General features: G+C 41.2%; 1 protein-coding gene across 3 annotated transcripts in view; it reads left to right on the top strand.

Moving 5' to 3' along the window:
• Positions 1-9,576: 9,576 nt before the first annotated feature.
• Positions 9,577-27,364, top strand: part of LOC108900588 (vang-like protein 1) — a 52,209-nt gene continuing 34,421 nt past the window's right edge. For 2 of the 3 annotated variants that reach the window (XM_018701729.2, XM_018701732.2), the window contains exons 1-2: positions 9,577-9,727; positions 21,675-21,957. In XM_018701729.2, the coding sequence (XP_018557245.1) occupies positions 21,887-21,957 (71 nt within the window). In that variant the 5' untranslated portion in view covers positions 9,577-9,727; positions 21,675-21,886. Of the gene's footprint in view, positions 9,728-10,216; positions 10,496-21,674; positions 21,958-27,364 lie in introns of those variants that run through there. The other variant, XM_018701731.2, reaches the window with a different exon arrangement.

The raw sequence follows: 27,364 nt of genomic DNA on the forward strand, positions 1-27,364 counted from the left end.
ACGGAAATACTTGAAAAAAAAAAATCTTTTTCCTGTTTTAATTTAAAAAAATAAAATCACGATGGTTTTTGGTTTTGAGATGTAAAAAAAAAAGCTAAACGCGTGAAGAATGATGGATGCGGCATAGGGTGACGTCAGGCCCACGCTCGCGTAGACGCGCGCGCCCACACGCACGCGAGGGGGTGTGGGGTGATATAAGTACACATGCAAATCAGCAAATCAGCACACATGCAGGAGGGCTTTCAGATGGCCCTCTGAACTCACACACACACACACACACATTTAACCTACTGTATACACACACACACACACACACACACACACACACACACACAAAACGTGAACACATGCAAGCCCAGTTTAGCCTACAGATGAAAACTCATGCTACTGTACCTACTGTACACACACATACACACACACACACACACACACAGAGGAACACACTGTTCTACACAACACAAGATGAAATAAGTGTAAACCCATGCAGATAAAGAAAACTCACCCTGCATGCTCTCTCTCTCTCTCTCTCTCTCTCTCTCTCTCTCTCTCACACACACACACACACACACACACACATACACACAGTGGTCAGCAGCTAAAGGCAGTGGTAGCCTACATGTGTGCTCCTGGCTGAAAGGCTCTTTCCCTCCCCAGAGAGGGGGCAGGTGTTACTCCAGACGAGCCAAGACAACCAAATTACTGGCCGTCTGGCACCTCCCGTGGGAAACCCGGGGAGAGAGGAGGGATGGGAGAGATGGAAATTTATGAGCGAGAGAGCGCCGAGATGTAATATTGCCAAATGGTATGAGCAAAAAAGATCCAAATATTTATATTCATTTGTGATATATATTCCTATTCCCATCGATTGTGCTATAAAAAGCTTGTAGTTGAGTTACAGAACAGGAGATGTAGAGGATGTGTGAATGCTTTTATCCAAGCCACATTAGATTATCATGAGTGAACCTTTTTTTTGCACGAGCATGGGTGGCCCCAGTGGGAATCGAACCCTTCACCCTGGAAATTCCAGAGTTAAGCTGTTCCAATTGAGCAACAGAATGCATTATGTCAAATATCTATGATTAGAAACCATAAAAACTATCTTTCCATCTATCTATCTTCAGGTAGCAGCTGCAGTGAGGTTTTAGCGAAGCCACATTTCTTGTTTGAAATCTTTTCATGTGGGGAGAATGAAGGTAGCATGAAATGTTCTTTCCTTTCAGCTCAAGGACCTCCTGTGTCTCCTTTTTCTATTTGGCATCTGTCAGTCTGTCAGTCACCTGCCTGACTTTCTAGTTTTACCTTGAACTGCGCCCACGCCAGTCGGGAAAGTGTGTATGGTGACAAGGCTGCTTTTACTTGTCACAGTAGCATTTTGGAAACAAACTTTAAAGGCAAGCCTATGTAACTTTTGAAAGGAGGAGTAACGCACTCTTCATCTTACAAATGAAATACTGAATTCATAAGATATAAAAGCCTCCTTCACTAATTTCATTTTTTTTTTTTTACACTCAGGGGTTTTGCTTCCTCTGCCTAAATTGGATTGGTGTGATTATTAGCTTGTGGTGGCTAACATTAGGAAACTTTGAATATATTGTTGTACAACAGACATTACTGAGTTTGCTGACTTTTCTGCTGATGGTTCCTTTCTGTCTAATGATAGCATATTTAAACCAGCTGTATGTTTTTTTTTTAATAAACAACTTGCAATGTGTAAACAATGTAACAATGTGAAAATGGTTGCTCATGGTGACCTCTATAGTGATTTCAACTCATTCTTTAGCTGTTTAGTCCACGACTTCAGTGGTTCAGTTCACTGTTGATTTTGACCACAGCAGCTAAAAAGCACACGCTACACAAACAACTTAGCAACTTAGAACCACTTCAGTGGTTCAGTTCACTGTTGATTTTGACCACAGCAGCTAAAAAGCTAAAAAGCACACGCTACACAAACAACTTAGCAACTAGCTAGTGAACTGTTTATTTAGTGGCTAAAGAGACAGCTCTTTCTCTTAGGAGTTGATAGAAACCAAAAACAGAGCTAAAAGAAGAGCTGATAATGGACTTAAATTTGCCAGATGGACAGAAACACCACACCAAATGAATGCTAATATTTCTCCATAACTGACGGAGGTGTGAATATGCAACTGTTTACCAAGTTTGAAGGAGCAAAGCAAATTTTTATTGTGTAATTCACTCAATATTTTTATGAATTTGACTGAACTGTTGTGTTTATTTGCCAATGTACCTACTGTGTAAACATTAGCTGCAAGCTAGCTAGCAACGGGTGCTCCTCAGGAGAGTCGCAAAAATATTTCGCTAAAATTGAAACATCAATTTGGAGCAGATTCCCACCCATTTGTGTCATTGCATTGACTTTGTATGCAATCATGTGCGGCTAAAATTCACTTTGTGTTCTGTCTGAAAACACAGAAAACATAAAAAATATGTCACTTAGAAGGAAAACATCACGAGCGACAGAAGGCTGTGGATTCATTACATTCAGCAGGAACCAGCACTGTCAGCAGTTTGCACCACATAAGAATCACTTTGAAACATTTAAACGTTTGATAATAATTTGATTTTCATTAGAACATTTGTTGTACATCATTCAAATCTGACTGGCCCAATATTTGAGACTGCTCTATCAATGCTTATGCAAAAAAAAAAAAGAGAAAAGAAAGAAAAGAAAGAACACCAATATGTTGCATCAACAGATTGTCTTCTTCAGAACACAAAACAAGCTCTGCGATCCTGGCATGGCGTGGAGACAGACTTCTGCTCAAGCTTATTGAATGGAGGAGTCCATCTGTACGTCGCCGTGAAGCACTACAAGGCCATTTGTGCTCCTCATCCCAAAAGCTTCCGTAGCATCAGTCCTCTTCAATTTATTCTTTACAAACCCCCAGAAGGGGCAGGGGAGAGAAAAGTGACAGGCGAAGCCCAAACTGCTGAGGGCACTGAACAGCCTGGCTGACAGTGTGGCCGGTGCATGCTTGTGTGTGTGTGTGTGTGAGAAAGTACCACGTTTCACCACAACCCCCCACCCTCTTTGCACCATAGGCTTATGTAATGGTGGAGGCCGAGGAGTGACCATATGTCAGGAGGTGTGTGCAGACGGCAGGGGATTATACAGCGGCCATTATAAGCGTTTGGACATCCTTCTCATCATCATTCAGGTATACTCAAAGCCAGGAGGAGCGCACACACACACACACACACACACACGCATACACATACACACTGCTCTACACACCCATTTAATTCTGAGAGCTCACTAGCTCTGTGTAAATTGGACAGGGAGAAAGAGTATGACAACAAACAGCCATATGTTCACAGTACGAGGAACAACATTTGGGGCTTTTTGTGCTGCCTCATTTTTTTGCCCTCTCTTTTATTCTCCACGTCGTTGGGTATTATGGAAGTGTTCATGTTCAAGGCGAGAACTCCCCCGTCAATATTGCAACTCCTGTCCCCTCACCTCACCCCACCCCACCCCCTTCTCCTCCCACTCGCCTCTCTCATAGAGGTGTGTATTTGTGGGAGTGCGCGAGGGGTGCACATCCCCGTGAGTGTGTATGAAGGGTGCTCGTGCAGCAGAAGTACAAAGCCTGGTCCATGTGTTGAAATGCAGCCCCCGGGATGGGCCGTATTATCCCTGCCTACTTCACCAGCAGGGTCCCGGGGCTCGAGCTGGCTCGTGGCCCTTTGTCTCCAAACAGATGGAAATGGGCAGAGGAGAGGAGAAGTGGAGAATCAGAGAGGGGGGGGGGGAGGAGTAGGGGGAGGAATAGAATGGATGGAGGATGCAGAAGGGGAAGGGGAGGGGAGGGAGAAAGAGTCAGTCTGTTCTCATTAAGTGCTGTATTGAAGACAACGTCCCCCCACAATGCGTCAGCAGCCGCGGATGGTCCCCCTCTCATTCAGACTCACGCTCGGACCATCTGTACCATGGGCCTGTCATAAGGTGTGTGTGCATGCATTAGGCCCCGGCACACGGCCCAATCTGGCGAGTTAAAATGGTGATATTCATTGGGTTTCAATTTGGTTAAGATCTTTTAAATCCAATTGTTGGGGCTTTTGTTGTGGATGCCTCGGTGGTTGTGAGTCACTGTGAGTCAGAGGGGGAGTTTATTCAACATCCTGCTGTCCCCTTTTTTTTAACTCTCAGAGGGCTCACACAGCCAAGATGTAGATTTATAATGACTGAATCATAAAGACATTAAGAAAGAATTATCTCTACTTTAATCCCCTGTCATTATGACTGAAAATGAATTATTTGCTCCTCTCTGCCCTGTGCTGAACTTAATCCCCCCCAAATATTTTGTCATTCGCCATTTTATGATTATAAAGAAACAGAATGGTCGGTATTAAGGCCGTATTTCAGAATCAATTAATCTAGCAAATACCAAAAAAAAAGTCAAACTGAAGTTCCCAGAGCCCGTGGTAATATGTTGAAGTGTCTTGTTTTAGTGCAACATACAGTCCAAACCCCAGTTTACTCAGAAAAGGCAAAGAAGATGTTAAAATGTGAAATATTATAGAACTAGTGATTTTTCTTTCTTTTTTGCTTGAAAAAAATACATTAATTCTTCATCTGTTATCAAAGCAGTTGCTTGTTAATCTTTGTTTCACTGATTAATCTTAGGTTTTTTTTTCAGCCTTTCCCATCATCAGTACTCAAATACATTTTTTTTTTGTATGTGATTTTTTCTTGTCCCCTCTGCTCAACCTGTGACGTGGTCTGGGGCAACAGCACTGAGCTGTGGGCCCCTACTGAATGAAGTAAAAATGCAAAAATCTGCCTTAAGGCCTTTATCATTTCAGTTTCTATTGTACTTTAGTGGCGCGTATGACTACACAAATTTGCAATTCATCAAAATAGCAAAAACTTATTGTCACAACCAATCATTTAGGGGGTTCAAGGCTCCTGAGGGCCCAGGGGCAGTTGCCCATTCTGTCTGGTTGGTGGTCAAGTCTTACAGGTTTATGTTGGTTTAAACTGTATTTTTCACCTTTAATGTAAGATGCTTAATTTTTATATAGCAAGCTTTTCAAAGTTACTTTTCTTTATATCTCTTCTTGTGCTTTTGCCTCTGTGAGATGTCAGTTTTACCAAGTTAGTATCAATGGGGAACAAAATGTGAAATTCAGCTTTTCTTCTTTTGGTCAAATTGCTTGAAACACAGCCAGACATGACCTGTATCTTTACATGAAAGTATGTTTTATTCTATGTCTTACCTTCTGTGTAGGCCACCCTCAGCCATAACCACATACTTACTTTGAAAAAAATCGGATAGGGCCTTTAAACCTAATTTGTCACAGCTGGATTTAACAGGCCCCTGAACAGAGGATCTCATCTGGCTGACTGTAAACTGTGAAAACTCACATTCATCCTGCTGTAGTCTGAATCTCTCTGTCTCTTTCTCTCTGCATGTATGCGTGTGGTCTCATAAACTGCTTCTCTTCCCACTTCGTCTTCATTTTTACTCGCTCTCATTTTTCTCCTCTATTTACCAAAAACCCCTCTAAACTCATAAACTCCGTGTCTTTGGGGAGGAATCCATCCATCTTCCGGACACCAAATTGAATTGATCTCAGGGGCCCCCACCTCGCCTCTCTCAATAGGGGCCATCTGCGCGCGCTTCTCGCTTTGAATAAATGTGAAAAAGTGTCAGCACGTGCTGCTGCTGCTGCTCCCCGTCACACGACGCGCGTGCCTACGAGGGCTCCTCGTGCTCCCATTCAGCTGTGTAATGTGATTTCACTGCTTTCACTGCAGCTGATTGATTCACACACCGGGCCAGAGGTCTTTTGTTAACTTGTAGATGCTTTATTGATTTTTAAAAAGTGATTTTATTGATCACGCATAGATACCAACTTTTTACTTTTAACCTCGAGATAAAATAATTACAAAACAACAAATTGACCAATGAAAAATACAAATAATTGGACGAATTAACTCAAACATTTGAATTTTAAATACATTTAGATGTAAATTCTAACAAATATACTGTGTGTGCACCAGATGGAGGAGTTTGGATGTGCATTTTTAAACTTCCAGGTCAAGTAATGGCAGCACATTGCCACATGGTGGCGCACTAATCTCAAATTATGATGTTTGAAAGCAGCAGATTCACACAGTCTATGAGAGAATCAATGAAAAAGATATTTATCCATCCAACAGTGAAATTAACTTATGAGAGATTGGTGAACAACAAAATAAAACAAAGGTTTAGTGATTTAGAGCAGGATTAAAAACATCAAAAGTCCTATTTAAATGTGCAAATGTAACACATCCACAGCTGAGCTGTTAAAGCAAATGTTGATATTGATTGTGTTTTGAACCAATCTGATGTCATATCCAAAATTTCTTTAGCCAATCATGTATTTTTATACAGATTATGATAGAGAATTAAACACACGATCGCCATCCTCCATCCCCCCATCCTCGGCACAGCTCCAGTGTTTACTCGGCTCTCCGTGGGGAGGGTGGCCCAGGGGTCGTGTCCCAGTCATGACCTGCATTGTGTTCTGGAGGGGATGAGATATATCTAAGAGTGAGTGTCTGCGTGTTGGGGTGAGGATGCAGCTCAAAGGAGGAGAAAATATTGATTCATATACAGCCGTGTAATTGCTAGAGGCATCTGTTGCCTTGTGGTTTGAACTTTCATGTGTGTTTGGAGTGTGAATGAAGTGGCCTGCACCCCCTTTGTCCAGTGACACAATGGAGAAGAATGGCAGCAACAACAGAGAAATGTGAAATCAATTGGTAGGGATATATGTCTGAATTGATTTTGTGTAACCTTTATTTAACCAAATATACCTATGGAGGTTAAAGGTGCTGTAGTATCCATGGGATTATTAATGTCCCCATTGTTGGAATTTAATTTCTGTGATAACATTTCATTTCATTTTAAAAGCTATTTCTGTATTTATTGTAATTATAATTAATGCATTACATAAACTGATGCTGTCAGCCAATCAGTGTCCAGCATCTGGACTGTCAGGACGTAGTTTCACAGTCATCTAAGAAGCACTTTTTTAAATCAGTGGTTTCCAGCCTTTAGACCTGCACATCATCACCAGCTGCATACGTCTGTAGATTATGACCACGTCAAGCAATAAGTGATTTTTGCCCTTTTTCTCTTTATGTTAAAAAAAAAAAAGATTCTTTGTCATAAATAACAATTCAGGGTCATTGGGATTTAGAAACTTAAATTGTCAGCATTTGAAGTAAAAATAAAAAGAAATTATGTTAACAAATGAAGCCAGTATCTTATTTTTATGAAAGTGAGGGAGTCCTGATAACATAGCAACAATCTTAATCTGTGATCCATTACAAAATAGTTCTGCTGACATGTGTCACTTTCAGAACTAATAATCATGAGTTCAGTTGAAAAAATGTCCAATAGATTTTTACTTAACTCATCAGTTTAAGTTATTTAGAAACATTGCCAGTTGGGCAAACTAAATAGTTAAAAACTAGCTCCACCTCAGCCAGCTACAACAGCAAACACATTGGTGCATCAGGATTAATAATCTAATAATTTCATATATGATAACATATCACTCATATGGGACATTTACTGCTGCTTTTACATTGATACCTTACGCCCATTTGATAATTTAGAGTGCAGGACGTTGACTTGTAATGAAGTATTTCTACTTTACTTTAGTAAATGACCTGCTGCTTCCTCCACCACTGTTGTACTGTGACTCCTCAGATTTATTTTTGCGACTCCTTGGGGAAAGTCCCAACCCCAGGTTCGGAACCACTCCTTTAAACACTGTTTGCATTTCAGGGTCATTATTCTCCTGCTGAGCCACAGTTTATTTAAACACATCCCCAGCACTGAACAGAAAACAACTGTTTGAGTAGATTTCTCAGCAGGAGTCACTTAGATAATAAAGAATTATTTCATGTCAGTGGAAATCCCAGTTCCCCCAGGCCCTTCCTACAATACTTAAAGTAGGTTTACAATGAGGTATGGCAGTTTTAGCAGGAGACGACACTCAAATACTCCTGCTTTATTACAGGAGAAGTTATGTGGAGGAAAACTGAATATTTGTTTTCATTCCCTTTTAAGAAGCCACTTCCAAGGCCTCAGTGACTTCATTGTGTTTCTTTCACTAACTGTGTCCAGAACAGATTACTATCACTCCTTTGTTACTTTGAGCGAGCGAGTGGTTGTATCACTGTTTACCTTACTCAGCTTCATGAAGTGTGACAAAAACATTGCCTGAGCGTAGGCGGAGGAGAGAAAAGAGACTGGCGCTTTTGCTCTTGTCTAAATATTAAAGTGGGAAACGTCTTCTGTAAACTTCATGGAACTTTATACCAGACAGAACTAACTAAAGATATTACACACTGCTCCTGACTGCAGAAATATACATTCATTGTCTGCCAGGCTGAAGATATCTGTGCTTGGTTTCCATGGCATCAACAGTTTTGTCGATCGCTGCCAATTTCCGCAACCGACATGTGTGACTTCTATGTAATGCAAATGAATGACTTGTTGATGCAACAGCAACTGTGTGGCCGCCTGTTTGTTTAGAGAGACATACAAATGGCTTCTAATGGTTTAGATTTTTGGGAAGTAATTGTTCATCATGCTATCCAGAAGCTGAGCTGTAAGGATGCAATGAGCTTTTTAATTAGGAATAAAGCCTAATACATGTATACTCAGTCATTGAAAAGTTATGTACATCTAAATGTGCACATGCTGTGTCATCTTAGGGACCCTCTGTCTTTGTTTTCCTTGACTGAACTTGGTGCATGAGGTGAGAAGACAACAGGGCTACAGTATGATCAGATGCTAAATGGACTGCACTTTTATAGCACATTATAGCACCTGGCACTGGAGTAGCCAGGGATCAAACACCCCCCCCGACCTGTCATGAATGCTTGTTATAAATCAAACTGTAAAGGTGTTGTATGTTTGTTTATTACGTCTCCTTGCAATCAAAAGGACATAAGTGCACCATTTGACAGCAGAGGGCTGTATTCTGTGTTTCTCTGTGCTCATGTTAAATCTGAGTGTAAGACATTTACATGCCAGCAGGATGTTGTGACACCACAGCTACTCTGGGAACCAGTCATGGTCCAAAATTAAACCTATAGAGTAAGTGTGTGTATAAGTGTGATGTGCACAGATGTAATTTAAAGAATTTGTAATAAGGTGGTGGATTTTTTTTCTCGATCAGACACACTTTATTAGTCAGAGCTGAATATTTTTGTGTATTAAAATATATCTGAAGAGGGGCTTTAAGTTATGTTTAGTCTATTATGTTTGGTCTATTTTCCAGCTGTTTTTGTTTTGCTGCTGTATTCTTATAGATTTTCTAACTGGTAACATTTAATAATGAATAATTCAAACTCCTCCTGTGGTGCCCACTTCAGAATCCCTACTGCCCCTGTAAACAAAACATTACTGTAATTTTCCAGCTGAGTATGCAGCAGGTTCACTCACTCTCAGTGTCAGGAATGCTGGCATTGATAAACCGGGGGCCCTCCTGTGTTGCGACACCCCCCTAGCGCAATGTTTCCGTACTACACCCCGTTTTAGCTGGGAAGCACTGCCCCCTGTGAAATTCCTGACTGCCAGGGTGATTCCTACGGTTATCAAGGCTGCTTCCTACTCCAGCCTACCGTGTGCTCTGGGGCAAACTATTTTATAACCTGTGGATAAATTATCAACTACGGGAATGATATCTCCACCGATAAAGGGTGAGTTACGTTTTAATTACGCTGGAGATACTGTCGGTCATATGTATTCTGCAGATGTTAGTGTGCGGGCTCAGTAGTGTGTGAAGCTCTGCCTTATAATGTCCTGTCTAGATTCCTGTAGCCTACAAATATGTAGGTTACGGTGTCTACCTATATTTATAAACACAGAACAAAAAGTGTTGCTCAGTGTTAAGCTGAATGTGTGTTTTATAAGGATAGACTCGGGAACACGCCCTTGCTGTCTTGCCTACCTGTATGAAAGAGAATGCTTTCAACTTCATTTGAATGCCCTCAAACTGCGGTCAGACCAACGCACAAACCCAGACTGGAGAAGTTCACTGTATATGTTAATTTTTCGCTATGGTTTCGAGTTTTGTACACCGTCGGTTCGGTTTAAGAAACGTTTTTATGGCGTCTTTCCCCCACATAAACTCACTATGAAACCAAGAGAAAAGTCAACTATGTTTCATACGGTTGACTGGATCCGCATTACCCCGGCTGGTGCACCGCAGCTCAGCTGTGAACTGTAACCTGCGGCAGCAGAGTTGACGCGGACGGATACATTGTAGCTCTCCCATCCTCGGAAAACAGTCAGCCAAGGAAACACACTGAATACCAGGCTGAAACCACGGTTCCTTCCTTTTGGTTTTTCAAACAGTCGCTCATATAGGCTACTGAGGTGAAGGAGAGCAAGAGGGGGGGCTTTCGAGGCCACGGTGAAACCAGGGAGTTTCCTGCCTCTAGGTCCGCCTGCCTGCCGGGTCACAGGTAGGGGCTGGGCGGGTAAACCTGCTCTGGAGCTTCATCAGAGAATTCAACCAGAGATGTCTGAAAATCTCAATATACATTAATATATTCACTTCAAGCCATAATGTTACTCTTTTCGGTTTACTGTCTCAGCTATAGTTCAGCCCAGCAGCATATTTTCTGTGTGACTTATTAACATGTATAATAAATCAGTTACCGCCATGTATGATTGGTCTGGAGAAGCAAAGCAGGTGCTCCTGTAGCACATGCTGAGCACGGTGACGTACTAATTAATAACCGTTAATGTTTTTATTTGAACTGCTGGACTCCATATTGGCTCTCTGCTCTATGATATCAGTTTGTTAAGTTTTTGAATTTATTTTTAAACTTTATTTAAATAGTTTTACATAATTAAATCTACTACCTAAGTTTTTGTTGAATTGATGAATATAGTGCTTCAACAAATTAATTATTTCTCTTAATGACGAATCTGCTCATTAATCGTCCAGTTAATCATTTGCTGTAGCTGCAAAATGTTAAAAAAAAATAGTGAAAAATACCCATCCTAATTATCACACAGCCCAATGTGACATTTTCAATTTAGTCGTTTTATTTTATCAGTGAAGCAAACCTAAAGATATTCAGCTCACACCCTTACATCTGAGAAGGATTAATGGGAAAAGTGATGCACTTTTATGTGAGAAATGACACAAACTACTGTTTTATCAGACTTTTTGAGGTTTAATTTTCTTATGCTTTATTGGTTTAACTAGAGACAGTTCTATTTGGGTGCCAGTTTTTCCTACCCCTGTGTTGTTACTGTCATGTAGATGAGTAATATCAAGCTGATGTATAGTGTTATCACTTGAAAGATAAAAGAAGACTGAATTGCCTCCTTGGCTGTTTTAAAATGATGATTTCATTGTACCATTCTGTTAACTACGCAGTGAGTCACATAAATCTAATTATAAACACACACCTTATCTCAGATCTATGCAGCTGTCTGAACAAAAAATGCATGGTAACATAGACTGGCATTGGCTGAGAACCCAGATTGACAATAAACAGTGACAAGAACAATTTCTCTCTCCACATAAATTATGCAAGTCCCTCATTATTACAAGGACTTTAATGTTCTGGATGAGTCTTGACGTTTGAGCCTTCTGTGATTCTGATCACACTACATGTGGATTGTTCTTCACTTTCCGTCCCAGAAAAGTGGCTTTGGTTTGTGTGGCAGCTGCAGAGAGAATATTGACAGTGGTGATGACACCTGTCAAGAGCTCTCACATGTGATGTGTGTGCTGGAGTATGGTGAGCAGTGTGCTTGCAGAGCTCACAACATGTATGTTAATGGCAGTTGATTTAACAGGTTCTAGGGTGACATTTTTCTGGACATTGAGCTCAAGTTTACTCCTTATTTGGACATCAGTGTTATTCCATATACATCACCTGTATCCACAGGGTGTAGTACTGCATTAACTGGCAATGCGAGATGTCAGTCAACAGCAAACCTCCCTCTTGTTGCCATGGGGATTGTGACAAACAAGAGGTTCAAACACCTCACAGGCACTGCTGCAATTGTCTGTTAATTAGCTTCAAGTGACTGTTGACACTGACTTTTTCATTCATTTCAGAACATCTAAGAGGTTGTATGTAGCATATGCTGTTGAATTAGACTCTTTGCTGTGTGTAACAGAGAGCCATGAGGGGAACTGGTGCTGTCCCGGAAGAAGAAGAAAGGACTTGTTTATTCACCCCTTTATCTCCACTTCATGAATAGGTCAACTCTGTCATTGTTTGACTTCTCTGCTTCTGGTTGGTTTTAAGTGCTACAGTTAAAAAAAAAAAGTTAAGAAAAGTTAGTCTTTTGAGAGGAAACGGCCAATATGTCACTGCCACTTCTCCCTGCCATTTTTTCCTTTTCCCCATTCAGCTATGTGAAAGAAGTTTGTTTTTACAAGCCAGTCACATGCAACATCATCAGAGCTAAGAGTGAAGTACTAAAAATGACAAGATGATATAATGAACTCAACTAAAAGTGACATTCAGCAAGGTAAAACATGTACAATACAATCACACAACTAGAACAGACTGTAGAATCAGTTGGAATAATATCCAAATATTAAAAGTAAGGTAAAGAATATATATAACTGTGGGAAGGCAGTTTCAAATACAGCTGACATTTTCAACACATTCAATAATCTGGAATGAATATGGAATATAAATGTGTTATCCAAATATAAGTCATCAATATTCCATAGTGACATTTTGGTGCTGTTTTGACATGATGAACAAACCATCATGAATAAAATCAGTTGAAAATCTAGTAAGGTATGTCTGCTGCCAAATCAGAGAAGAAAAGTACAAGAAATGAATGCTAATTCAAATGTAGAGATTTAATTAAGAACAGCAGAATGTGTATGGTCTTATTTCAATTATCACCACACTGAGTCTTAAAGTTTTAACACCTACATAATCACTTCATGTTTTTTAGACAGCTGTAATCGACTAAGAGCGTTAACCTCTACACTGTCAGGAATCTTGTTAATAAAGAAGGCAGCTGGGCGCAATTAATATGCAACTATAATCATCATTTGTCAATCTCTCTGTTTGTTAGAAACCTTGTTTTAAATGTAGAGAGGATGCAAGGTTATATAAAAAAATTACATTTATAATTTTGTAAAGCAGAGTGATTCTACTAATCTACAAATCATCTCTGTTGTACTTAAACTCAGCACTTTTGTCATGTCAGAATCCTGTAAGAATGATGACTACATTTTTCCACTGATTTGCTTGGTCATCTGTTGACATGCCCAAAGATAGCTCGCTAACCTACTAATTGTGTGTCATTATACAAGCCCCAAATTAGACTGGTAATTCCTCATTGGGACTGGTAGTTACCAAGTCAGAGAATCTACAGAAACATTTTTACAGCGACCATGATTATTTGTAAGAGAGGTTTTTAAACTGAATGTAGTGGTAAATGGGAGTGGGGTTGGTGTGGAGGTAGGACTTAAAAACCTTAAAAACCCTTTGCGCTGCTTGATTGCCGTAATTAGTGTGAAACTTTGCATTCTTTCTGAGAGTCATAACTAATTCAAATCTGAACACACAGACATGATACACATACTTTTAGATTCAGTGTGAATCACATTTTCTTAAAGATGTAATTATTGCTGTCTGTTGTGAATAAATATACATAAATCCACTTGTGGAAAAAAGATGCTCGTTATAACTCCAGAACTTGAGAATCATGATGTTTTAAGTTTTCTTTAGTATCAAAGTAATGCAGTGATAGTTGTCTGTACATCCATGGGTACATTGAACAGGAATGACTAATAGCTCATTTGGTGTACTTACTAATACTAATGGTGCCACTCTGTCAGAATTGTTGGAGGAGTTTCTTGATTTTGTCTGAGGGGGTGTCCCACAGTGTCAGACTTTGAAAACCTTTGGTTTATAAAGACTAGATAACTTCACCACAGCTAATACGGCTATCAACATCTGTTTTATTGACTGACCACTAAGGATCAGCTTATGGTGGTTGCCTAGTAACACCAGCACAAAAAAATGCAACAGGTAAAGGCTGAGTGTGACTCAAGCACGAGGTTTGGAGTGAGCGTTAGTCACTACCTCTTACTACCTCTCACTGCAGATAGAGACTGATGGTGATCTGTGATTAACACTGTCACTCCACAGCAGCACAGAAGGTGCTTGTTAATGATCACTTTAGTTTAGATTCTGAACCTCAGCCTACTGTTGTTTCTCCATCTCACTTCCTTAGTTGTGTCTCTGACTTCCATGTGCCTCTTACAGGATATCTGAGGGGTTAAATTCGGTGACACTAGGGAATGTTGATTGAATTCCACCGAGGTAATGGCCCTCATTTACTCAGTCATGGACAGCAACACAGCGAGCATGTGACCGGCCCAGACTCCCACAGTGACTTGTTTTTTTATGTCCGCTCATGTCCCGGCACGTCTCATGACTGTGGCTGTCGTGGTGTTACCTTCTCTCCAGCTGAAGTGAATCATTATTTGTATGATAGGCCAGTTGTCTATTATAATGGTGTGGGGAGATATGTTATCGTAGTGATAATAGAGGCAGAGCTATGAGGGCGTCATGGTGCGAGAGGGAGAAGTGTCAGTGAGGCAGAGGAATGAGCTGCACACTGATGAAGTTTTACAAATGACTAAAACAGACATGATGAGTCTGGTCAAATCTCGTAGCCTAGTTATCCTGAATAATCAATTTGATAGTTATCTGTTAATCCCCAATGTTGCACATAAACCCATCATATTATGCTGGAGAGCTCAGGAAACATACACACCATACACACCCTTATTTCTAAATGCTGATGTGCTTTTAATAGCATCTTTGCTCAAACAGACCACGTGTTGTCAACAAATTCAGCCCTGGTGATTTCAATCAGAGTATGGTGGAGAGAAACTGTCAGTGTTTGTCTGTTTTTCGCTGTGATTCAGTTGGATTATTATTCCTTAAAAGGAGAGGAACCCCTGTTTCCATAGCAGATCAGTGTGAATAGTGTTGGAATGGTGTGGGAATCAAAGACGTACAATAAAAGGCTGTGGGATTTCAGGATTAATCACTGCTGAGTGTGAATGAACTACAGGGGGCTTTTCACTTCTATTCTGCAAGAAGGAGGAACGGATGAACGGCTTGCCTGAAAAGAGGTTTCAAATGAAAACATAAGGGATCATCCTCTGTGGTTCATTAGATGCTTAATTTGCCGATTTACACAGGAAAACTGGAGGTACTCTTTGTACTGACTCCTGCTCAGACAGTAAGTGTTTCTTCTGGAGGAGTTCAGGAGCAGGCCAGTGTGTGGGGCAGCAGCTCAGTGGTTCAGTGACCTCAGACTGTGTGAGTGCAGCGAGTTCACTTGCTCATATTTGTGTCTTCATCTGTGGTTTCGCTTTAAAAGTTTATCAGTGTGTTATGAGGCTCAGTAGGTTCTGACTTTCCCTGAACAGCTTCAGAAAGCTCAGTCTATTAAATGATTCTTGATCAGCTCAAATACAAGTGTAGTTATACAAACTGGCCAGGCCACTTTCTGTGACTGCTGTCTTGTATCATCAGCACCATGTTGATCCATATGGAGAAATCATATTCTGGTGACTGACAGCAGGTCTTGCTGCACCTTAATGCTTCTTATGTGTTTATATTCTCTGGTGTCACAGAGAACTCTGAGTAAAATAGGTGATTATGAGCATTAGACTGCAAATAGAGTGCATGATATGAATAATGAATAACAGGTAGAGACAGGACAAATATGTCAGGGGGATTACTGCGATCACCATGTAACACACCCTTTAATGGACTTCAAGAACTAAAGGAAGTGCTAAATGAATTAAATAGGATACAGGGTAGGATATAAACACAGGAGACATCAGTTTTAACTGTTTATGACTAGTCAGGGGAAATGATACTGATGCACATATGCATTACCTGGTTACCAAATAATATATATATAATAATATGAATCTGCTTTTGAGACCATGCCTACCAGAGAAGTTCAGATCAGATCAGCAGTTGGCAGATGGATTTAATAACCTGACTGAGACTCAGCTTATCAGGCTGTCTCCATTGTTTATGATGCAGATAAAAACCCGCAGCATTGTGTGACAGTAAACATAATCTTTATCCTGAATTTAAAAGCTAAACTACTATTACATCTGTCTGCCAGTCCTTAGCTGTTAAGGACGCAGTCTCCTAAGTGATCTGCATGAGCCATGCCTCAATCATCCAACATCATCTGGTAACCATGGTAACACATCTGCGCATCACCACGTGAGGGCAGGCCTTTTTTCTAATCTTTTGGGCTGTGGGAAGGAGTGCTCCAGTGGTTATATTTTCTTAAATGAATTGCACATAGGACATTCAAAGCTGCTGATAACTGAATCTGATGCTGACTGCTTTTCTTGGACGTGATGTGAAAGGTGCAGCCGAGCAGCACTGATTTGTTTATGGCGGCTGACAGCAGATGTCTCGTGGCTCCAGTAACTTTGCTCTAGCTTTCTGCTCAGAGATGAAACTGTTTTCTTGGGCTGTTTACATGAGGTTGTTTGTTTACAGGCCTCTGGATGTTTATTCTGTTGCTGTTCCTCAAGCGTGTGCTCGGTCTGTTACACCTGTTCACTTGTGTGTATTGTTTTTTCCATGTAGTTTTGTTTTTCAGAAGACACATCTTTTCCTGAGTGTTTTGCTGGAACATCTAAGTGTCAGATATCAAAGTTACAACGCCCAGGTGCTGTGTTACATCAAGGAATTTGCAACAGCGTTGGCACAGAGAAATTCATGTTTTCACAGAGTGCATGAAATGACTCTTCATGCTTGATTGTCATGATATCATTTTGCCCTTCCTCCCTTCCTCCTCTCTCACTGCTTGCTGCCACTGTTTGCCAGGACAAACAGACAAGCTGGCAGCTCAGCAGGGGTCTTGGATTACTGTGAAGAACCTGCCACGGCCCCCTCCTGCCCCTCCCTCCCAGAGTTGGGGATTCCTGTTTCAGCTTCGGAGTCTCCCTACAAACTTGAAGTGGTTCCACTTACCCATTTTCTCTGGCATGGCAAAGACAGAAACCACATGTGAGAACACCCGCATATCCTCTTTCACTTCAACATAGATCTCAGAGCCCAGCCTCTCGGTGGGCTGCTGGTGAGCTCATTCAGTGTGATGATGTGCGAAGACATTGAGTCCTGCATTTTAAGCAGAGGAATAATCGATCAGCCTGTAACCTGGCTGCCGTCTTTACTCGCGGCTGCACTCTGATTGAACCCTGGACCACACACTCGTTTAACCCTATTAATCCCTCATTTAGACACATGCCCTTCTTTTAAGAGGATTAAACCAGGTGATGGAAATGCCTCTGTGATGGTGTCCAGCTTGCTTAGCAGCCATTATTCAATAGGTGAATTCCTGCAGTAGAGCAGTAGGCCTGGCTACTTACCAACTGGGCTAACAATTAAGTTTTAATTTCACAATTTTAAAGGAAAAGGTCCACATTTTGAGAAATATGCTTACTCACTTATAGAGAGGACTGTCTTGTAGACTGCAGTTTTTGCGATGGATTAAACAAACAGTATATAATGTGTTCATCAGTGAGCTTTAGAGGTGCTATCTAATCTAATAATCAATAATTTAATTCAATAATTCAATAATTGATTGTTAATTTTCCAGATGATTGATCAAGGAAATTTCTTCAAATGTCCAACCCAACTATGGACAGATTCAGGCTTGCTGTTTTCTCTGTTTCTGTCTTTGTGCTAAGCTAAGCTAGTTTTATATTTAGCATACAGACATGATTGTGGTATAAGCTGTGTCTTACTGCACAACTGCTGCATTAGAAACACCAGGCTAGGATTAACAAGTGTTTGATTGATTGTAAGCACCTAACCTAAAAAAAGCGAAGAAAAAAAAAATTCCTGTTAAGTGTTAAGTGGACCTCCAGGAGAGAACAACATGGCCAAGTAATTTGAATTTAAGACCCCTGTTTTAAACTAAGAGACGGGTCCATTCCACATCTGAATCACTAAGATAAGTAAAATGGAAGAAATCCATCTGTTCAAGACACTTTTACATCAGAGGAGATGAAGATGCTCATGTTAACAAAGGCTTTTGGAAAACCCCGCTTCACTTTAAGTATTCAGCAGGTATCTGTAAGGCAGCTGGCTGCCGGTGAGACTGCAGAGAACCAGTTGAGGGAGGATTTGTCACCGTGTGAGGATGATTCAGGCATTTAAAATGATTTGCGGAATGAGCATATCCAAATATGCAGTTGCACAACCTTCAAAGCATTTTCAGGAGTCTGTGACAGTCACGCAAGCATGCACACACATACACACAATCACTCAGATGTGCCGACACCACACTCCTCAGAACTGGGTCACACTAGCTGTTCTGTGCCACAGTGTATTTTTGGACCCAGTGATGTGTGTTTCCCTCCAAGTGGCAGATAAGGATTGTAGTTTGTGCATTAAATCTGGCTAAGTGACTGTGTTTTATTTCCTGGAGAAGTGAATGCAGAGAAGCAGGGAGACAGTTTTGCTCAGTTTCTCACCACCTTTGAGGCGACTGGAGTCATAAATCAGCCATAAATCTTTGTGTTTGTGCTGGAGGCTGGGCCTGAGAGTTTCAGAGCAGGTTTCGATCAGGATGCAGCTTAAGACCATGTCAGGACAGTGTGAGGGTATGAAACAGGACAATTTCATGGCGATGAGAATTAAACCTGTGATCATTCTTCACCTAAAACACTGCTGATGGATGACTTTATCCTCAACCATGGCGTCACTTAACCTCATACTGTTATTTGAGTCCTCTGGCTAGCATCAGCTTTAATTTCAGCTACATGTTTCCATCCTCTCCATAGGGTCTATGGCTGTTTGATGCCATGTGTAGGCAGACAGACTCAAAGTGCACATGCACAGGGGAGTGAGTGTTATCTGAGCAGATTTATCTTAGCACAAATTTGATTTAGGTCTTTCTGAGTTCACTTTTAACTACCTGTGTATTTCATATTTACCATTTTTCATCTTGCCCAGAGCAGTCTGAGAGGTTGCTAGTGTGTGTGTGTCATGCATGTACCTTACACAAGTGTGTTTACAGCAAGCCTCAGGCTATCTATGACTCACATTTCTTATTCTTCTCCCTCCTTGTGCAGTTACTTAAATATGTGCTTTTAATCTGACTCCGAGCCAAATTTATCACATTCAAACACCTCCCCACAGCTCTCATCTTTTCCTCCGTCATGTCTTTGCCCTCTTACTCTGACCATGCCACATCAAGCACACTCAATAAACAGCCTCTTATCATCCAGTATTTCCTCTTAATGCAGCCTTTAAACCCTCCCCTTGCACCTGGAGCCATACATGGAGTTAGTTTGTGGATTTTTACTATGCTTGAGCTGACGTCTCCATCTGCAGATGGTGCTGTCAGCATTTTTGCTGATCCTCTTAAGGCAAGAATGCAGCTTGATGTGACCAGAATGACTTACTGTAGGTCCAGTCACCCAAAGCTATTTCCCTGAAACAACCACGAAGAATAATTAATGCAGCTGCAGTGTTGTTTGGATAAAAGCTGTAGAAGTGATGCATACATTTTGGGAAGTGTGTATTCCTCATAGTGTCCATTATGTATATTATATAGGGGTGGTGTTCTCATTTATAAACTGTGGCATGTCTAGCTGTGCTGTCACCAGATAAGAGTTCTGCACACAGGGAAGGAAACAGTTATTGTTCTCATTAATAATTCTGGAGCTGAAACTGTTCATTTGATCCAATAGTTGATGGACAGAAAATCATCATCTTAAGTTCTTGAAAATCATGAAAGACATTTTTCACTATTTTCTGATATTTTCTAGACAAAACAGATGTAAATAATTGTTAGTTGCAGCAGAGGAGAAATCTGGTTAATGGAGTGACTTAGTCTTCCCATTCATTTTTTTTAGAACAGACAGGGACACATTCTCTTCTGGTTGTGAACTGACCCTCCTTGTGAGATTAGAGATTAGATTGTGACATGAAAAACTGCGAGGTTCTCCTGTGTCCAGCCAGTTTAGGAGATTGAGTGGGACTGACCTCTCATTCAAGAAGTTGTGTTTGTGTATATTGCTCTTGGATAACTGCAGGTGAAATGATGTGTGGTGCTTATTGACAGCAGTGAATGTAAGGACAATGTCAGAGCTTAATAAAGCTTTGATAAAATGCTTTGTAATGTACAAATTTGGGTGCTGCTGCTGTTAACTCTAGCAGTTTATGTTAAAAAAAAAAAACCAACTCACTTTCTTTTGCATGTTTTTGAGAGAAGAAAGATTTTATATAAAATGTATTTTCTGTATATTTTTACATGCAATATTGAAGTATTTGTACTTAAATACTGATATTTTATATTTATATATAGATTATTAATCCTAAAGCCAAACTGTGGTCTTCAAGTTGAAGCTGCTGTGGCAGCAGCCTGTTGCAGCAGCTTATCGTTCAGTGAATCTAAATGTAATTTTCCGGTTTAATTCATTAATGAAATAAGAATGCAGATCACTTGTATAAATCTTTTGTCTGATTACTGAAGGACAAAGCCAAAAGATGGTTTTTGTTCAATATGAAGCCCCCTAACACTTCTAAAAGCAAACCTATGCTTTTGTTAATTTGCTCGGTTTAACATGAAATAACATAACAACTACAACAGTAAATTGTCTCATGTCTCAATTGATATATGTTAAACTTCTGGTATTATATTAATTGGTTAATCAACCCATTGTTTCAGTATCATACAACATATACCTGCATATAGGTCTAAACATTAGATAAAAATTATGATATTATCAACTGTAAATTTTGAATCCAAGCCTCCTAAAATATGTATTCTGTGTGTGTGGAGGGTTGTTGGTATAGATATCACGTAGCGCTTCACTGATAAAGTTTCATTATTTTCAAATGAAGCATGTCCTAGCCACGAGCAATTCATTTTTCCCGTGTCATTCATCGCATCCTCTGAGCATTATTGCTGTGATAGTAGGATTGCTGAAAAGCATAGTAATGAAATTTGAACATGTATCTTCATGGTGTGCTGATGCAGTCAACTGTTTATCAGCAGTAATGATGTGTAGGTAAAAACGAGGACAGCTCTGTGAATTTTTTCGTCTAGCTGCCTGAGTCTCCTAAACTGGCAACACCTCTGTCTTTTTGAACTTTCTGAGCTTTTATCTTCTCGCTGTGTTCATCGTCTCAGAGCTTGTCAGTGTCGGGCTTAAATAGTTTGCTGTGTGTCAGAGACTTAAAACCACCTCTGAACAACAGTTGTCAGCCATGTGGGAATAAGAGCAAATTGCTGTTTCACGGTAGCAGTGTTTCTTTTATGTGGAACGCTCAGCTGCAGTGTAACCTCCTGAGAGCTGCCTGTAAAGAAGAGTGTTGTCACTGTGCAGGTTTGTAGTGAGAAGATACAGATTGTAATACAGCTGCAGTTAAACACAGACAAATATTCTATGGTAGAGATAGATGAATAAAGAGTCTGTAACTTGAATGATTGATTGAATCTGTAATGCTCTTTATTCCATATCAGACACACTCTCTTCCTCGTTGGCTCCTCCTGTCTCTAACAGTCAGATGTGGGCAGGTTTCCCAGACATTTCACATTTTGAATTCTAATTCCCCGTCTGTCTGCCCACCCCTCCTGCAGGTTGATGTTTCCTCACCGGGCGCCCCCAGGGTCGCTTTCAAGCCTGCCTGCCGACAGCCCGCCACCTCTGTCAGCATCTTGAGCGAGTCAATCGATCGCCTCCAGCTCGGCGAGACAAGCGCACAAGGTTTTCCGCTGCGTCTGCCAGCGGTTGAGCTGAGCGGCCTCAGCTTTGCCCCCGAGCCCAGCCGCCTGGGCAGGACTGCATCACCATGGACACGGAGTCCACCTACTCGGGCTATTCCTACTACTCTGGACGCTCCCGGGGATCTCACAGGCATGGGTAAGACTTAATCCTGCTTCGTCAATAATTCCGTTTCCTCCTGTCTCTGCTTTCACCTAGAGGGTTAGGGTGTGTTGTGTAGTGTATGAATTAAACCAGGTTTCCCTTTTTGACCTCCTTAAAGGTGACCAAATGTATGTAGCCTATTATAACAGCTAGTTAATTAATCACTTAATTGCTTGGAAAAAAAGTAATTTTGATTGTTAAAGGATAAAGGATAACTGGTATTTTTTAACCTGGCCCTTAGTTTTCCCAAAACAGCTGCTGCAGTGTAATCTAATGGGCAGAGTTGTCCTCGGCAAAGTATGTCAGAGTTCTTGTTTTTGCCACTGACAGGCTCTGGTTGTTATTATAAGTGTGTGACAACATTATTTATAGGATTCCTACAGAGATAGACCTTTTAAGAGTAAGATCCTTTTAGTTTAACCAGAAACATCACCATATACCATATATGCCTGTGATTTTACTGAGCAGTGAACAGGAGCTGCTGGCATAATGCTGCCTCAATTAGTTAGTTTGTGTTATTATGTGGTAATTTTACTCATGTAAAGGATCTGAATAAAGGTAATATGTTTAGGTTTAATTTGAAGGAATCACCTTTGATTCCTGGAAAATGTACACAATATTTTTCAATATATTCTCACTTATAAACATTTATATTGAAAAGACTGCTTCACATACACATTGCAATGATTCTGCTGCTGCTCAGTGTGACCATTGCTGTATGGTTATCCACTTGACATTCAGTTAGTAAGTGAAATACAAACAGTAACCATAATGGGGGAAAAAAAAGAGCAACACAGAGTTTAGGTAATCACCCTCTGTCACTCACATTCTTTGTATAGCTTTAACTCATATTTGTATGATAATGGTTAATATTACAAAGATACAAAATGTAGATTGTCTTGACATGTCTTTGAATTTCAAGCTGCAGTCTGCATTTGAAGCATATTGAATCTATAAAAAATGCAGAGTATTTTTGAAGCTGTTCAGCCACAGTTTAATATCTGGGAGGTATTTTTCTCCAGTATAATTTTTTTTACTCTAATAGGTGAATAAGAAACAAAGAGTTTCTGAGCTGAGGTAAGGTTCATTGATTCAGGTGAAGTGAGAAAGATGAGTTGGTCCTTGGAGTATTTTTCTCCATTTGTTTTTCCTATTTCTGCAACATTTCTTTAAATGATATCTTCAGCATAGAAACTACTCACCTGGAAAACGTAATGATCAAATTCAAAGAGCCTCCTTATTGAATCTGTGAACAAACACAGTGATATAGTTACAGAATTCATCCACTGACCCAGAATTTAAAATTAAATTAATTAAGCTGCAGGATGTGAAATAAGAAATCTCTAGCCTCCACGTGCTTCCAGCAGTGCATGTCATGCAATTTTCCGCTCAGTGATTGGATGTTTCTTTCTGAAATGCACCTTGGGAGTTGTAGTTAATTTCTCCCCTTTATGTACACATATTTAAACCTGCGACTTTTATGAAAGCAGTTGAGTTTTGTTGATGATCCAACCTGGAAGGTTTTGTACCAATCAGAGCTTTAGAAGTTCTAAATCTGTCTGACCTGCTACAGTCTCTGGGAAAAATGAATGGGATGTTTACTTCTGGAACCAGGGGAGCCAGGAATACTTCCTCCTACCTCCCAAGTCTGTAAAGCTGAATTTAAGAGCACATGCAAAACTGCAACGTGGCCTAAAGTTTTCTATTGTAGTGTAAAGCCAGGAGGTCTGTCTGTCCTCCATCCTCCTCCTGTGATCCCACCTCTCGTGTGTCTCTATCTTCCTCTCCGGCCCAGCGTGTGTGGAGGCCACAGCTTGTGTAGGCGCATTAGTCTGTCAGCGGTGAAATGGCTGTGGTTGACAGGCCTCAGGAAGGCAGCGGGAGACAGGTGCTGAAGAGGCCCTACTGACTGATGGCTCAGCGGATACGTTGAGAGCCTGAGAGGAGATGAGAGGAGGGAACTGGAGAGGGGTCTCCTGTTCCACAACAGCCCCTCCCTTGTCGCTCACGGCCCCCCTCCTGCTTGCTCGCCACATATCTCTCTTGGTTTTCCGTTGCCGCTCCCTCTCTTGCTGCCACCTGTTGCCGTTTAAGGGACCTCGCGTCCTCTTGAAACATGTGAAGCTTTGCCCTCAGTTTGCTCTTGTCATCATCTCCTCTCTCATGTCATCAGTCACTTTCTGTCCCCTCTCTCTTTATCCTTCTCGCTCATGTCCTCTTTATCTCCTCCCTGTCCTTTCCCTCATCATACCCTCGCTTGTTTTTTTTTTCCTCCCATGTGTCCGTCCTGATCTGAATGCAGCAGCTGCCCCTTTCTCGCTTGCTCTCGACCTCTTTGCTGTATCACCTTCTCCCCCCCACCTCCCCCCTTCTTAAATGGATTCCTCGCTACTCTCTGAGGATGGGAAGGCGCAAGCGTATCACTTGTTCCCCACTCGCTCACATTCCCCGGGGGGTAGGAATGTGACCTTGTAGCTCAAAGTTACATGGAGCAAAAGTGGTCTCACTTCATTTGGAATCAAAGATTCAGAGGGGGGAGGTGGTGGTTTGGAAAGGGTAGTGATTAAAGGCGGCGGTGGTGGGAGCTTCCATCCCCTACTTCTCTGCCTTTCAAATGAGTGACAGCAAATTGGAAAAGAACATACAGGCATCCCTGCCAAGCGCCTTTTCTGCTCCCCTGCTCCACCGCTCTTACCATGTCTGTGCCAAAGCCACCGGCTGGCCGCTCATTTCATACACAAAAAAACCCTAAATTGTAGCCTTTGAAACCCCTTGCTCTCCCCCTGTCTGAAGGTAATCTTTTTACACCGAGGCGTGCCACGCGTGACACAGTTCCGGATCGCTGTTGTCTAATTACACTGATGCCGGGAACAGATGCAGGCACAGGGGAGTGTGTTTGTTACTTGTGTGCAGGCACCCATAGAAATGAACACACACAAGAACATTATCCTGAAGTCGTGCATGTGTATGTATGCATGTTTGTGAGTCAGTCTTACACAGAATCCATCAGAATATAACAGAGGAATGAAATGGGATTGGCTTAGGTTTTCATTAACAGAAGGTACAGGGTTTTTGGAGTAGTTTCATCTCATAGCTGGCTTTTTGCCCCCCCTCCTGTGTCAAACAATCCTCAACTAGTGTCCAAGATACTTTCACATATAATTCCCTTGGCTCCTCAGTAATGACAGAGTGGCTGCTCTATCCATGGACATTACTTCAGCCAAAAGCTAAGACAAAATGTGCTGGTGACACCAGTTTCTTCAGACTTGAGAGCTTTTTTATTCACCTTTCACCGTGTTTAGCTGCACTAGAGTGAAACAGGACATGCTCAAGAGACTGATCTTCTCAGTAGTCATGCTGATAACAGTAATGCCTATGTTTTTTTTTTATATTCAGCCAGGACCCAGAGCTGCTCTATTAACACTGGGGGAAGGGTGTGGATGTAATTTAAAATTTTTTGAACTGTTATTTATAAATATATTCTTTAGTGCAGTACATGGTAATTCATATTCATAACTGACTGCATGTTCCTGAGATGTCAGATTTTTTTGGCTTTGAATGATGATTTACATTTTTTTCTACTTGAAAAATAAGAGTAGTCTGAAGAGTTTGTTCTTCCATGTGAAGCATTAAAAGGAAAGAAAATCTTATACATTAATCCACTCAGAGGAGCATGATCGTTGAGTATTGAGCCACTGTAGGTTCTTAAAAGTTCCCCAAAGCTTGCCTCCTTCACTCTGTCACTTTTGAGTATTTAAATGATTATTAGATTGCAAATCTCATATTAGCAGCTGCTCATGTGGAAAATTGGTTCTTTTGATTGGTATTACTCCAATTATAGGGCAGCACACAGCATTGGCATGGGACTAAGTGAGTAATTTAAGCTAATTCATTCACAGTTGTAATACCACTTAGAGGTTCCAGATGATACTCCACTTTAAAGGAGACAGTCTATATACATTTTATATAGATTTGTTCATTCACCAGTGTAAATGTTTATTTACTGGCTTAATTACTTTGAATGCTGTTATGACAACATCTGACTGAGGTGGAGGAGATTGGTCTCTCTCCAGCAGGCTTGTGGTGTGCTGAATAAATACCAGTCCTTGATCTCTGACCAGGTCTAGATTTTAGTAGATCTGAAACAATTAGTCAACTAATCAAATAGATGTTCAACAAAGAAAATTAATCAGCAGGTATTTTAATAATTGAATAATCATTTTTAAGCACGAATGACAAATGCAGATTTTTAAATGTGAGGATTTGATGATTTCCTTTGTTGTTAATTGAATGCCTTTTGTTTTTTGACTACTGCTACTGAATACTGTCATAGGTCTGCAGCAGCAGTCCAGATTTCCAGGCTGTAGTACTATATGATAACTAAGGCTGACCTCTGTGAGCTGTGGGGACACAGCGGTGCTAGAAAAGTGTTGTTTGTCAGTGGAATGTGTCACTTTGCTGTAGTGTTATCTGTATGAAGCTAATCCTGGGGAGCAGCCAGGCCACAGGGCCACTTATCACACCCAGGGCCCCTTAAACTTGACCTGGGTCAACACCAGACCACGTGTCCTACTGTGGTCACTATGTTTGGTGGAGTATATCTGTCACTGTAAAGTAACAGTGATCACTACTTTGAAGAAATAAATGTAGCTAAATATTTGATCTAAGCAGAATTTGCTGTGTGGGAGGAAACTTTAATTCCAGTTCAAATAAAAAATATGAATTCATTCACACACAGAGCACTTTATGTCCTTGTTGCTCGCTGTCACCCTCCTCCCGCTATAACATGTTTATAGGTTTGAGATGACCTAGCTAGAGTGTGTGGTTGGTCAGTTTTTATTTGGCTTCATGACTCTACCCATTTGGCTGTGGCTGAGCTGTCCCCCTCTTTCCCCTTTTTGCTTTGGCTCTGATGCCTGCATTGACACAAATCCGTGTCACACAGGTGTGTGGGTTGCTCTGCCAGCCAAAGAGAGAACAAATTGGTCCACAGACAGTTTGGCGTGCCACGCTCGTTGGCTGGAGCTCTTCAGTAGCCATCCTGCCATCGCTCTCCCTCTGTGTGAGGTGGAGAATGCGATCACAGCCACACTCATCCTCAGGTGTTAGAGGGAAACGGTGCTCTCACAGCCTAATTGGCAGGACTGCTCCCCAGCTCGCCAGACGTTTCTGCCCTCACAGGACCCCCTCCTCTCTCCCCTCCCATCCTCACTGTTCCAAAAACCCATACCCGTTTCAGGGATCCACGCTGGAAAGTCAAATTCCATTAATCAAATCATAGTGCAGCACACTGTTGGAATACCAACGAGCCGGCTACATGCTAATGAGGCAGGAAGAGGATGTGGGAAGGTGGGGGAGGAGGAAAAGGTGTGCATGTATGTGTGTTGGGAGCGAGGTTTCC

The sequence above is a fragment of the Lates calcarifer genome, linkage group LG7_2, assembly GCF_001640805.2.
Source record: "Lates calcarifer isolate ASB-BC8 linkage group LG7_2, TLL_Latcal_v3, whole genome shotgun sequence".
Classification (NCBI taxonomy): Eukaryota; Metazoa; Chordata; class Actinopteri; family Centropomidae; genus Lates; species Lates calcarifer.